The sequence below is a fragment of the Pelobates fuscus genome, chromosome 6 (genome assembly GCF_036172605.1).
Source record: "Pelobates fuscus isolate aPelFus1 chromosome 6, aPelFus1.pri, whole genome shotgun sequence".
In the NCBI taxonomy this organism is placed as follows: Eukaryota; Metazoa; Chordata; class Amphibia; order Anura; family Pelobatidae; genus Pelobates; species Pelobates fuscus.
In genome coordinates, this window is record NC_086322.1 from 131,818,643 (window position 1) to 131,833,477 (window position 14,835).

A 14,835-nucleotide genomic window follows, 5' to 3' on the forward strand; every position below is an offset into this window, starting at 1 on the left:
ATGGCTTGGGATTTTGAATGGTTTAGTTCAGGGATAGGCAACCTTCGGCACTCCAGATGTTGTGAACTACACCCCCCATAATGCTCTTACACCCATAATGCTGGCAAAGCATCATGGGAGGTGTCGTCCAAAACATTTGGAGTGCCGAAGGTTGCCTATGTCTGGTTTAGTTTATAGTACGAGATTAGGCCATATGCATTCAGGATTGAGAGAAGAGCCCGCAGGGATTGGATAGGGTTACTTAATGTAAGGATGATGTCATCTTCAAGTAGTTATAGCTTGTAGTCCATGTTGCCTATGGTCATGCCTTTTACTTCGGAGATTTTAATTCTAGAGGGGCTTTAGAGAAAGGATGAATAGAAGGGGGGAAAAGGGGCACCCCTGGCAGGTTCTGTTAAATATAGGAAACGGGCGAGACTGAAAGCCCGTAGTAAGTACCCACACAGTTGGGTGGTTGTACAGCATCATAATACCCCTTATGACACTAGAGGGGAATCCAAACCAACTTTGATCATATACCCCCAATGTAGCCTGTCGAAGGCCTTCTCCACGTCGAGTGCGAGGAGAAGGCCCTCTGCTCTGGTGTTGTGTAAATGATCTATAAGCTTGATCAGTTTTCTGGTGTTGTCCGAGTCTTGATGGCCGCACACAAACCCAGACTGGTCGTTCGTTACTAGTTTAGGTAGCAGTGTGGACAGTGTGTTGGCAATAAGTTTTACGTACAATTTGGTGTCGCTGTTCAGGAGAGATATGAGTCGGAAGTTGGCACACTGAGTGGGGTTTCGGGAGAGTGGAGATGTGCGCTTGTAACATTTCCTCAGGTAATTGCTCATTCGATAAACTGTCATTGAATAGTGTGAGAATGTGAGGGGAAAGGATATCTGAGAACGATTGGTAATACAGATTGGTTAGCCCTTAAGGGAGTTGGGAGACACCCTGCATAATCTCTTCTTTAGTGAAGGGAGCGAGCAAGGCAGTAATATCGTCTGTGGAAAGTCTAGGTAGATCAATCTTATCAAGGAAGGAGTCTATTTGGTGCGAGTGGGATTTGGAGTGTACGGGTTATTTTTTAGATTGTAGAGTGAGCCATAAAAAGAGGCAAACTCAGTTGCGATGGATTGAGGGTCTATGATTTTGTTCCCGTTTAAGGGGGCCAGATATGCTATCCTGGAATTAGCCAACCGTTCTTTCAACTTGGAGGCTAAAGGTGCTCCAGACTTATTGCCATGTGCAAAGTATTTAAACTTAAATCTCTTAAGCATGTGCGCTGTTTTAGAAAGTTCGTATTCCCGTAGTTGTGATTGTAGTCAGATGATTTGATTACGTTTAACCTGCGTAGGTTGTAGCTTATTGTCATGGGTAAGGTTTGCAAGCTCTTGGATAATGGCGAGATATTGTTTCATCCTCGTCTTTTTGGTGTAGCTAGTGTGCTTTATCAGTACACCACGAATAAAAGCTTTATGGGCCAGCCAGACCGAGGTGAACTGAACCTCTGGAGTGATATTAGTTTGAAAGTAGGTTTGTAGTTATTTTTTTTTATTGCTGTAACTACTTTTGGGTGATATCATTTACTTCAGAGCTCACTGCAGGGGAATCAGGGCCGCCGGCGCCATCTTGTCATCTTCTCAGGCTCGTCACTTTCGGCTTTTTCCCAGACTTAGACGCCATCTCGATGTGGGGGGTGTATTATAGTGTTCACAGCTGATTGTGCTGTAAAATATCACTCTGCTACTAGCTGTTTTTGTTATGGTGTCCGGGAGCCTTCGGTCCGTGCGTCCTCTCACATTAAAGCTCAGGCCACGCCCCCGAGATTTTTATTTTTAATGTTGTCCTTAATTTTCTCCACAGACACTCTTCTTACCGCAGTCTAATGTTTATGAACATTTGGCCAAGGATTGTGTGGCCACTGGATGCTGTGTCGATCTCTTCCTTTTCCCCAACCAATATGCTGATTTGGCTTCCATGGGTGTTGTCACTATGCTTACAGGAGGGACTCTCTACAAGTACAATAATTTTCAGGTAAACCATTTTTTTCAATAACAAATATGACTCTGGCTGGATCTGTGTAGATAGTGTTACCATATCCTCCATGTTTTCAGGGACACATAACAAGTATACATATTGATGGGAAGCACATGAAAGGGGTTGCCCTGTAGTATGTAGAATTCAGAAGAAGGTGTATAAGATTAGGCAATGAGGAATCCTGCAGAATATGCATTATACATACTTCAGGGCAACCCTTTTCATGCATTTTTATAACTATGACAAAATTATATGTATCCCTGAAAACATGGTGGATGTGGTAACACTATTTATAGGGACACTAAATGCATTTAAAATAATATTTGTCATATTGGCCATCCTCATAGAAAGCTTATTCACTGAATTTAAAGGACAATGACTAAGTGTGCAGCACTTGTATAATAAATTTCCTGCAGAATAAACAGCTTTTTATGTTTACAGAATTAAACAGATACACCTGCTCATACTACGTAGTGAAATGCTTCTGCTTCATTTGTATTGATTGACTGTATAGTACCTTTAACATATTGATATTGCCATACAATGATCTGTATGCTGTATAGGATTCTCTGTTGTATGTGTAATTTGCTTACAATAATTTGTGCTTTGGTGCCATCTAGTGACAACAATGCATTTAACTTTAAGTTCAACTGTACTTTCCATTCTGTAACATCAGGTACACACAGATGGCCAGCAATTTATCACTGACCTCAAAAAGGATATTGAGAAACAAATTGGATTTGATGCTATCATGAGGGTTCGCACAAGCACAGGTAAGTCTGGTATTATATTGTAGAATCCACTGGCAAAAATCATCTTCTTTTCATGTAGTTTTTAGGAAAGCACTTGTAACAGAGTTGATAGATTGATCAGTATACAAAAACCTAATAGTTAGCAGAATAACCTTTGTTATACTCTCCCATATTCTGGATGATTCTGCTCCCAGGTGTGACAAATAAACCTGCCTGGGCCCTAGGCTGGTCCAGTGCACCAACAAATGCTGGGGTGCTCTTTGATCACTATGAGACACGAGGAGATTGGTAAAATTGCTAGTTTGTGAAATTTAGTTTGGGAATATAAACTATAACCCCCACTCCCAAAGATAAATCAATGGTTTAATTTACTCACTAATAGAGATGTCGCGAACATAAAATTTTCCGTTCGCGAACTTCCGCAAATGTTCGCGAACCGCCATAGACTTCAATAGGCAGGCGAATTTTAAAACCCACAGGGACTCTTTCTGGCCACAATAGTGATGGAAAAGTTGTTTCAAGGGGACTAACACCTGGACTGTGGCATGCCAGAGGGGGATCCATGGCAAAACTCCCATGGAAAATTACATAGTTGATGCAGAGTCTGGTTTTAATCCATAAAGGGCATAAATCACCTAACATTCCTAAATTGTTTGGAATAACGTGCGTTAAAACATCAGGTATGATGTTGTATCGATCAGGTAGTGTAAGGGTTACGCCCGCTTCACAGTGACAGACCAAACTCCCCGTTTAACGCACCGCAAACAACCGCAAACAGTCCATTTGCACAACCGCAAACTCCCCATTTGCACAAGGATGGATACCAAGCTAGCCATGTCCCGTTCCTTGTCCTCACTGATGTCATTGAAGGTCTCTTCCTCCACCCAGCCATGTACAACACCAAGGGTCCCCGAAAGGTGACAACAAGCCCCCTGTATTTTCTTTTTTAAATGTACACTACTGTTACACCAGATATGAGTTGCACTGGTGTGACACTGTGCCCTGGCAGGCCCTGAAACGCACACGTGTGAAGGAAACTGACTGCTATTATATTACAGTCAAAAAAGTTTTTGTTTTTTCAAATTTAAGCTATTGTGACACCAGATATGAGTGGTGGCACTGGGCAAGTGGGCACAGTATACGCTGTGAGCCTGACACACACGCTGGCAGGCAGGCAACTGCAATTAGATTACACAGGAAAAAAAAAAAAAAGCAGACTGATGTTCTAGCCCTAAAAAGGGCTTTTGGGGTGCTGTCCTTACAGCAGAGATCAGATGAGTCCTTCAGGACTGTAGTGGACACTGAATACACTAGCCTAGCTATCGTTTTCCCTATTAAATCAGCAGCAGCTACACTGTCCCTCCTCTCACTAAGAATGCAGCTTCCGGGGGGCGGGCCTAGCTGTCATGGAGGAAAGACGCACTTCGTGTGAGCTCCCTCAATATCTCACTTTAAGCAGCTATCAACAAGCGAATTTCACCCCAGAACGGGATGACCCAGCAATGTTGCTCCTACCTGACCGACCCGACATGCTTAATAGCAGTCAGCAACTCGACAGAGTCTTACTTACCTCCGCGTGGCAAGTGTGGCCTGGTGCTCACCGGGCGGGAGAGGCAGCCGATCTCCCGATCCTGGCAATGCCCAGGAGCAGCTACTTCCCGGCAGGAGCTCCGTTACCCCCCCTCGGACCGGTGGGGGTTATCCCGGTCCACCCCTGAGAGGCTGTCTGGAGCTAATGGACGCACAGAGCACAGCCGCCCAGGCTGACATACTCATCTGCGACTCTCCCAATATGGCGGCAGCCGCATGTCCTCCTGGTACCAGCAAAGCATGGCAGGATATTGAGTCTAAGCTGGACAGACTCTTTAACCCCTTAAGGACCAAACTTCTGGAATAAAAGGGAATCATGACGTGTCAGACATGTCATGTGTCCTTAAGGGGTTAATCAATTTTGGAAGCAAATAACAAGCAGGAAGCCCTAACAAGCTCCACCACAGCCCCAACAAGCTCCACCACAGCTAAGCGAAGCAGTCCTCATTAAAATCCACCAACGCAAAAGGCGTCGAAGACTGGACCGGAGGCACAAAAAGAAATGCAGAGCCTGCCCCACGTTAAGCACTCGCCTCCACCTTAAGCCACCACAATCCCGCACCGGACGTGAAGCACCACCAGGACAGATCCGGCCACCCGACAAAACAAGCTTCCACCACCTCAAGCTGCGAACCCGGCACTCAGCCAGAGACTTGCCTTTGTTGTTCCAGGTATCAGGGACTCCCAGGGTCTGCACCTGGTACCCAGAAGGGATTGGATGAGCACAAGCAGTAAACAGCAGCCTGCCAAGCATGTCCCACTATAGCCGATCCTCCACACCATGCCTTTGATCACATGAACTGCTCTCTGCACATTAACTAATCGTAAAGTAGCAAGCGTTTAAACATGTCATCATTTCACCTCCTAAAGAGTTTATTGTCGTAGTTCCTTACATGCCTTTACCTTAACCGTTCATGTATTATGTTATTCACTAGTCTCATCTCATGGGGCGACTCACACTTGATTTATAACTAGTGGTGGAGCTGCTGATATAAATACACAGTTGATAACGTGCAAGCTACACCCTAAACATGACAGCCATCTTTCACAACAATGTACTGCTATATACTCATACCCTCAGTGCAACTAGCCATGATATACGCACGTTCAGCCTAGCATGCTCAAATATAACACACTTCTGTCTAAAAAAATAAATAAAAATAATGTAGCTTCTGAATGAATCTAAAATGGATGCTGTCCAGGAGGTGGGAGGGTCTGGTAGGGAGGGTCTGCTGCTGATTGGCTGGAATGTGTCTGCTGACTGTGAGGTACAGGGTCAAAGTTTACTCAATGATGACGAATAGGGGGCGGACCGAACATTGCATATGTTCGCCGTCCGTGGCGAACGCGAACAAGCTATGTTCACCGGGAACTATTCGCCAGCGAACCGTTCGGGACATCACTACTCACTAAACATTGAAATCCATATTGCAACGTTTAGGCAGCAGTAGCTGTTTTAGAAGACATCTGCAACTTGGCTATAGTGACAGCTTAAATCTTTTACCTTAAATATTGCAATTCGGTTTTCAGTTCATTACAATACAGTGCATGAGAGAGTATCTGGGATACAAACACGAGGAATTATTGAATTAACACTGAATTGAAGTGAAGTGGAAATCACTTTGCAATATTTAGGCTAAAATGTCCAAGCTGTAGAGAGAGCTAAGTTATATCCACTTCAGATATTTTTCTTTTCTTTTTTATAAATCTGTTTATTTAGGAGAGATAGAGAGAGAACACAGAAAGGTTCGGCTCGCAGGCCATTGTAGAGTACAATTACACCATGATGGTGCCGAAGAAGTGTGATTCAGGTTTGGTTGTGTCAATAATAACATTGCATCTATCAGGGTTTAATTACAACATAACTTTTCATGTTTACGTTTAACCTTAGGCATAAGTATAGTAGTATTTAAACAGGTTTCTTAATATGTTGATTGAGGAGTTTCATACATACATACCACTTGGTGGTTACAAAATAACACTTTGCATTGTGCTAATACCAGGCTGGGCGGCAGTTTGGGTATAGTAATGAGGTATTGTGTATATGCCAGAAAGAATATTAGGTGAGTAGGTGAGTGTGTATGCCTGTGTTCTTGGTCGGGATAGTATGTCAGGTTATCCCTTGAGCGAGTACCCATGTCTCTCGACTCAAGGTGTCCAGAGTGATGCTACCTTCCTATATTCCCTTTACAGTACCCTGTTATCGGTTATTACAGTATGATTAAATATTGTGAGATAGAAAAGTAGAAAGGGAGGGTTAGGGTGAGTTAGGGTGGCTATCGTAGTGAGCTCCCCCCCCAGCTCCCCGGAGCGCACCCCGCACACATGTCGGCGTCTTGGACTCGGTAGAAGTGAGGGATCTCGAGTGGATAGTGTGTTCTTAGCCTCATGAGGTGTGCGTGGGAGGGTCAGGTCGTCGGGCCGATGTTGATTCTGCCAATCCTGGGAGATGCCCCTAGTGCTGTGGTGGTCCCACCACCCATATTGTCAGTGGTGTGGAGTGTTAACTGTCATTTGGGTCACAGTCTCCCCCCTTCTTACAGGAAGTCTATCGCCCAGTAACTTGGTATGCGAACCACGGTTGCCACATCTCTGCGTGCCTGGTTCCCCGACCCGCCAGGGACGCCTGTAGCGCTTCCGCCAGTTGTATGTCTCCGATCCTGTGTAGCCATTCTTCAACCGTGGGAGCCTCAGTCCGCTTCCAGTACGCAGGTATGAGGGCTTTAGCTGCATTCAGTAGGTGACGTAGGATGGATTTCTTATAGCCAGAGATAGACCGGGTGGTGATATGTAGGAGGGCCAGTTCCCTAGACCATTCCGTGTCGTCCCCCAGCATCGTTTTGATTTCAGACCTGATACTGTCCCAATATGGGATGATGAGTCGACATTCCCACCAGAGGTGTATGATCGTACCCCTCTCCTCTTGACATCTCCAGCATGTGGGGGGTGTCGTCGGGAAGATCTTGTGTAATACGACTGGTGTTCTATACCACATGGATAATAACTTATAGTTGACTTCCTGATAATGGGAGCTGGAGGAGCTCTTGTATTGCCAGAGGAGTGCTGTGTCCCACTGTGGTTGCGAGATCGTCTCTCTAGTTGTTGTTCCCATAGTCTCCTAAAGGTGTTATTTGACGTGGTGTTTCCTACCAGCAGGTGTTGATAGAGTAGTGATATTGCTTTACCAAGTGTGTCTCCCCGGTGACATAGGCCTTCAAACCACGTAAGATCCCTGTGAAGGCGTTCCTTATGCGGGAGAGATCCGTAGTAGTGTGTTAATTGTAAATAGCGAAGGGACGCCATAGGTGAATTAGGTCTATCGGCCAGTAATGCGCGGAGGGGCCGAACAGTGCCCCCATGGAGGACCGTTCTAATCGGAACGTAGTCCCGTTCTTCCAGGAATATCCAGGCCTTAGCTGGGATGCCACCAGCTAGGTTTGGGTTGGGAACTATTGGGAGAAGAGGACTAGGGATCGGGGACACGTGCGTAGTCTTGCGCAGCATGTCCCATGCCTTCAAAGTCTGTGTCGTCGGAGTCTCTATTCCCCCTCCAGTGCGACTACCTGTTCCTCCTTGCCATACTGCCGCTTTAAGTGTGGCATGTGATTCCCCATTGTTCAGAATAACCCACTGCTTCGGAGAGTCAGCCACATGCCACTCCAGAATTCGTTGCAGAGTGGCGGCTTGATGATAGCGTTTGAAGTCCGGGAGTGCCAGGCCACCTCCAAGTCTGGGTAGGCAGAGTGTGTCGTAGCGTATTCTAGATCTCTCCCCTCTCCAGACATAACGGATAACTGTTGATTTCAAGGTGGAGAAGAAATTATTCGGCGGCGTCAGGGGTATTGTTTGGAATAGGTAGAGAAGTCTCGGAAGCACATTCATCTTTAGCACTGCGACTCTTCCGTGCCAGGTGATGTGTGGGTACACCCATTTATCCAAATCTGAGATAACCTTTCGCAGGATAGTGGCAAAATTGTGGCGATAAAGCTCCTGGGGGTTCGTGGTGATCCATATGCCAAGATATTTCATCCTCTCCGTGCACCAACGAAATGGGAAGATAGTTCCCAGTTCCTCGTATTCTTCCGGTCGAAAAGTCAGATTAAGCACTTCACATTTGGAGAGGTTAAGTTTGAAACCCGAGATCTTCCCGAATTTTTCGAATTCTAGGAGTAAGCAGGGCAACGTGACTCGTGGACGAGAGACAAAAAAGAGAAGGTCATCCGCATATGCGGCCACTTTATGTTCTGTCCCCATCCAGGTATATCCCGAGATGTCCGGGTTGTGGCGGATCGCGTGCAGTAGTGGTTCCAGGGTCATTGCAAATAGAAGCGGCGATAGGGGGCATCCCTGTCTAGTTCCGTTCCGAATTTCGAAGCTGGAAGTTAGAGCCCCGTTCACTCGGACGGCAGCATGCGGTTTATCGTATATGGCTGTGATCCACGTCATCATGTTGTGTCCCAATCCCATGACCCGTAGGGTATCCATCATGTACGACCAATTAACACGGTCTAAAGCCTTTTCGGCGTCCGTGGAAAGAAGCAGAATTTTATACCGTGTCTCCCGTGCCCTGTGTTGGACGGAGAATAGGCGTAGCGTACTATCCCGTGCCTCCCTCCCTGGTATAAACCCCGTCTGGTCTGCATGGATCAGGCTCGGTAGTACCCGTTGCAGTCTAGTGGCCAGGACCTTTGTAAGTAATTTTGTATCCACGTTCAGCAGGGATATGGGTCGATAGCTGCCACAGTGCTCTGGGTCTTTCCCCGGTTTGAGGAGGACCGTGATAGTAGCAGCCAGAGACTCCGCTCCAAAGCATCTCCCATCCGTGACGGTGTTAACAGCAGTAGTCAGCCGAGGCAGGAGGATTGAGGAGAAGAGCTTGTAATACCCTACAGAAAATCCGTCGGGGCCCGGTGCTTTGCCTGTTTTGGTAGTCTTCAAGGCTGTGGCCATTTCTTCGGTGCTAATCGGTTCGTCCAGCATATTCACCGCTTCTGTAGACACTCGTCTGTCTACGTTGTAGCGTAAGTAGTCCTGAATGAGCGTGGTGGGCTGGCGTCCCGATGGTGTGTTTTCAGGGCCCGAGATGTTGTAGAGGGCGCAATAGTAACGTCGGAATTCGTTGGCTATGTCCTCAGGGAATTGGGACATTTTTCCCGATTGTAAACGAATTTTATGTATCCGTGTGCGGGGGGTGTCTCCTTTCAGGATGCGGGCGAGGTATTTGCCGCCTTTGTTGGCGTGGATATAAAAGAAATTTTTGGAATGTTGTAGTGAGCGGTGGTATCGTTTCGTAAGGAGTTCCTTCAGGCGACGTCGGGCTTCCATCAGGTCCTGCCGAACCGAGGCTAGTGGAGTTTGTTTGTGTTGAAGTTCTAGCCTCGAGATGGTTTTATATACGTCCGTCATTTCCTACATGGTTGCCTTGCGTCGACGGGAGGCGATTTTTATAAGGATGCCACGTATGGTACTCTTATGTGCCTCCCAAAGTGTTATTGGAGAAGTATCCGTCACGTCGTTTTCATGGAAGTAAAGGTCAAGAGCTCGCTTGATCTCAGTTTCCACCGCAGGGTCCTGGAGTAAGGTTTCATTCAGACGCCAGGTCCACTGTGCCGGTTTGAACAGCGGGGAGTCCAGCTCCACCGTAACCGGGCCGTGGTCTGACCATGTGGCGGGGCCGATCTCGGTTGTCCTCAGTCGTGGCAAGCCTTCCTGTTGAAGCAGGATGTAATCGATCCGCGCATAGCGACTGTGGAGCGCAGAGTAGTGGGTGTAGTCCTTGACATCTGGGTTAAGTGCCCTCCAACAGTCCACCAGTCCCAAATCACTCATCGACTTACGTATCGCACGAATGCTAGATATAGGTAAGGAACTATGTCCCGTCGACGTGTCCATCTGAGGGTCGAGTGGAGTGTTAAGATCACCCCCCACAACCAGCGTACCTTCCGAGAATTCGCTCAGTTTGCTCATTGTTCTTTGCATAAAACGCGCCTGATTCTTATTGGGCACATATATAGAGGCCAGGGTATAGATTCTGTCCGCTATCGTGCCTTTTAGGAAGAGAAACCTCCCCAGTTTGTCGGTTACTTTGTCCAGTTCTTGAAAGTCCAGGTCGGCTGCAAGGATAATAGCAACTCCTGCTCTACGGGTCGTGGGGTGGTTGTTGAAGAAGTTGTCGGGGTATTGCCGATTTCGGAGTTTAGGTGCAGATCCTTCGAGGAAGTGAGTTTCCTGGAGCATTGCTATGGAGATCCGCTTTTTCCTCAATTCACGAAGCAGGTGAGTGCGACGTTCAGGTATGTTAAGGCCTCGACAGTTGAGGGTCATAACACGAAGCGGAGCACTGAGGTACGCTCTCGTCCTGTCGTCTTTCGGGCCAGGGCACGCGGAGGCTTCGGCATTAGTTCCCATACCAGTTATCCAGAGGTCTCCGTACACTATCTAGCTGGTCCCCGGTGGTCAGTCTATTGTGTAATTAAGGAGGCAGTAGGTCAAACGGTGTGTAAGTCCCGGTTATATAGGGGACCCACTCCGTGAATAATGTTGCGTCGAGTCGGTAGGTGTGTAGGGATGTGGGCCAATATACGTTGTCGGTGTTTAGTGAGGTCAGGGTGGATAAAATAGTAAGTATGACGTACCTCCCAGCGTGAGGGGTGCGCTCCTAGAGCCAAGGAGAGGGTGTCACAGGAATGCCAAAGTTAGGGTACAGAGTGTAGAAAGTAGAAAGTGAATAGATTAAAAAAGTGGGGAGTTAAGTGAATCCCCAAGTAGAGGTGACCCCGAGAGGTGGGGTAAGAGAGGTGTTTACCTCAGTCCTCCTCCGAGAAGAGGAGGGAGTAGCCGTGCGACAACAAGAGATGCCCGGGATCACCCAGGTAACCAGACCAGGGGGTGAGCCTTCGGGGAGCTCCTTCGTCCAGACCTATGCGCGGCCCGTATTGGGGGTCAGTGGCCCTACCTCGATCCGTAGTGGACCAGAAGTAATAGTGTGGTGTCTGTGTAGTGTCAGGTAACTCCTCTCCACCGGCTCCACAGCCTGGTGCCTTAATCTATACATGGAATGCCAAGCATGGAAACATAAATACATATAAATAGGGTAACAAGATAACCTAAGAAACAGTGGTCAGAGCCCATCCGACTTGCTCCAGATGGGGTCCTGTCCCCCGTCACCCCCATCTCGGGGATAGCCCCCACAGCAGCCAAGGAAAATGAAACAGTGGTTAAGCATTTGCATCACACATATTATACATATATGCAGGGGATAATGTGATTAGTGCAATGGTATACACATAGATGTAGCGATAACACATATAACGACATCAACATAATTCCTAACTAACCCTCTCCAGGCTACTGGGAGGTAACATGTGTCCCTGAAACATGGCTTGGGGTGTGTCTCCTCTACGTCTCGGCCCTATTCCCCTACACAGTTATCCAGGACATGCATTCCTACCTATGTCAGTGGAAATGGTAGAGCGTGATCCACCCATCCCTGTGTGTGGTGGGTTGGTTGTCCACTAGCCAGTGTGAGGTATGATGTGTACCATCCCCCCCCCCTGTTTCTATGTGGTAGAGCGAGAGTAGCGTGTGGTGGGGTAGTGAGTTCTATCCAGGGAGTGCCTGTTGAAACATACGGAGGGGCATTGTGTAAAGCTACGGGTGTAATCTGGTCCCTGAGTGTCATGTGGGCCCTGTGGCCATACAGTTGGAGTACCAGATAAGTGTGCAAACGGGACCGAGTATAGCCAGTGTCCTGTACATAGGGGCATTGCCCCGTACCGTATGTCCACGTTGAGCATCTGAATAGGTGATGGTGCGGAGTGGGGAGTCCAGGTCTGCAATCAGTAAAAAGCGTATGTGTCCCAAGCAAAGGGGCTGCAGCGTGCGGGCGGATACATGCCCAGGGTAAGTATGTCCCCAAATAAACCAATTCAAGTGTCTCGCTGTGTCGCTGCTAACAAATTTACCCGTAGGACTTTGCTTGTGTCGTAGAGTAGGTGCCCCCCGTTATCCCCCCTCCCAAATTCTATATATACTTAACGTTTGGTAAATGGATGCTCAGGTCCAGGATCACAGTAGAAGAAATAACCAAAGTTGTACCTCTGCGTTGCCAGGTCGGATAAGTCCCCAGGTTCAATAATAGGGAGGTGCAAGTGGTCTATGTATGTGCCGTGAAGGTCAGGGAGCGTGGAGGGTCCCCAGGCAGGAGTGAGAGTCAGGGGGACGCATCCAGGGGGGTAGTGGGTATACCCCTTACTCCGGCGCCTCCGGGTTGTTGCGCCTGCGCTGTGCTGGGCCTTGCGGTGGTTCTCTATCTCGCCTCCTATGTGCTCTGTGTTGTTGAGGTCTCCCTCCTAGCGGGCCCAGGACCCAGTCAGGAGTCGGGATATGTGGTAAGTCCATTTCTTCCAGGAATCTCGGGATCTCTTCGGGCCAACGGACTGAGGCCCAGCCATTCCGGTGACGGCAAAGGGGTAAAGTAAGGCAAAGGGGTAGTCCCACTTATATTGGATGTTGCGTTCCTGCAGGGCTGCTGTTATAGGCTTCAGTGCCCTCCTGGCCTCTAGAGTGATGGGCGAGAGGTCATTAAAGAGGGAAACTGTCGCGCCCCCATAGTCCCAGGTATGTCGGGATCTGGCCGCCTGCATGATGGCGTCTTTGTCCCGGAAGGAGCTGAGGCAACATATAATGTCCCTTGGGATGCCGTCCGCTGACTTGGGGCGTAACGCTCTGTGTACTCGTTCGTATCTGAATGTGAGCGGAGCGCCCTCTCCCAGGATCATATGGAAGAGGCCATTTAGGGTATTTTCAGGGTTTTCCTCACCGTCAGGTTCAGGGACCCCGCGGACCCTGATGTTACATCTCCTCCCTCTATTGTCTAGGTCCTCCATTGTCCTCCTCATGTGTAGTAGTAGCTCCCCTTGGCGTGCTAGGGCCATATCGGTCGCCTGCAGCCTTGTGGCTTGTGTTTCTTGGGAGTGCTCTAGGTTTTGTATTTGGCCTGTGTGTGCATTTACCTCTGCCCGGACACCTGCTATCTCTGCCCGCAGTGCATCTTGGATGGACGTGGTGTGCACTAGGAGGTCAGCTTTTGTGACCATAGCAGCAGCCATAGACCTGATCTCCTCCCCGATCTGCTCCAATGTAGTGCCACGAGGTTCCCTGGAGGACGGCTCCGTCGGCGCCATCTTGGATCCGCTTGCCTCCTCGCACATGTCGGCAGAACTTTGGAGAAATCCATCCATCGGGCCGTGAGTGTGCCCGGATTGGGAGCCCCTCGGGGTCTGGGGGGTGTCGGTTCGTCGGTGGCGTCCCATGTATGCTGATGGGATCGGATTAAAGGCTGTGTTTTATGCCGGCGGGTCGGGGCTCTCTCTCTATGCTGCCATCTCGTTCCGAGCCCAGGCCACGCCCCCCCACTTCACTTAAGATATTTTTCCTTAAAGTTTAAGACTAATTTTTCAATACACAACAATTTGGTGTTTAATGAATACATGCCATAAATTAATATCCAGCAAATATAAAAAAATATATAATCATCACAAATAATATTTAGATTGATGTTTAGCAAAACACAGTTATAAAAATAATCATGGAACTTAAGAACTAGAAATGCAAACCTACTTACCCTATCAGCAACTCACTCCGCAGCATCTGTTGTGTTTAATCTCTCAAATTTCCAAATACTAAAGGCAAAATAAAAAAAATTCAAAGTCCCATTAATATATAAAATTCTGGGTTTAAACAATTCAATTATTCCACTTGATCTGAAAGATAAATCAGGCGTCCAGAGTGCTCTCTGTATGTAAATCAATTTATTTAACACAATTAAAAACACTTCCAGGATTTAAAAGTAACACTTGCCAAGCAGGGGACACCGCTCCTCCCAAAGAAAGATCATCTCTCTTATAACCAAACCCGTTAATTGGTCCCCTCAAGTTAAGTGCAGGCATATTGGGAAGCTCATCCATCGCAATAAGGATTTACGCAACCAACATAAACGAGCAGACACGTGTCCACCATTTTAAACAATTACTACGTTTAATGAGTTTTAGCTGGAATATTGTGACACTTGGCAAGTATTTAAAGTGGTGGACCCCCTTCTCTTTGGTTTTGTGGGCTGGCCACTGATTCATGGTGGATAAGCATTCCAGAGACGTCGGCACTTGAAAGCACCGATACACTGGTTTGGGTATAAGAGAGAGAAGCCTTTTTTTCTTGTGAGCTGTGTCTCCTGGTGGGTGCGTGTGATTTTTTAATAATGTAACTGGTTTTAATTGTGTTAAATAAAGTGCACTCTGGACATCTGCTTTATCGTTCGGATCAAGTGGTATAATGTAATTGTGTATAACCAGCATTTTATATCTTAAAGGGACACTTCAGACCTCTAAAGCACTTTAGCTTGCCGAAAAACTTTATGTGTGAAGAGTGTGTCCTCTTTATTTCATTTTGGAAATAGTGCAGATTTCAATAG

The 14,835-nt window shown here is 47.5% G+C and overlaps 1 protein-coding gene across 1 annotated transcript in view; it reads left to right on the plus strand.

Moving 5' to 3' along the window:
- SEC24D (SEC24 homolog D, COPII coat complex component) overlaps positions 1–14,835 on the plus strand; it is a 162,513-nt gene that overhangs the window by 136,633 nt on the left and 11,045 nt on the right. Inside the window, exons 15-16 of the mRNA XM_063458256.1 lie at positions 1,849–2,019; positions 2,699–2,795. Of these exons, the coding sequence (XP_063314326.1) occupies positions 1,849–2,019; positions 2,699–2,795 (268 nt within the window). The remainder of the gene's footprint in view (positions 1–1,848; positions 2,020–2,698; positions 2,796–14,835) is intronic.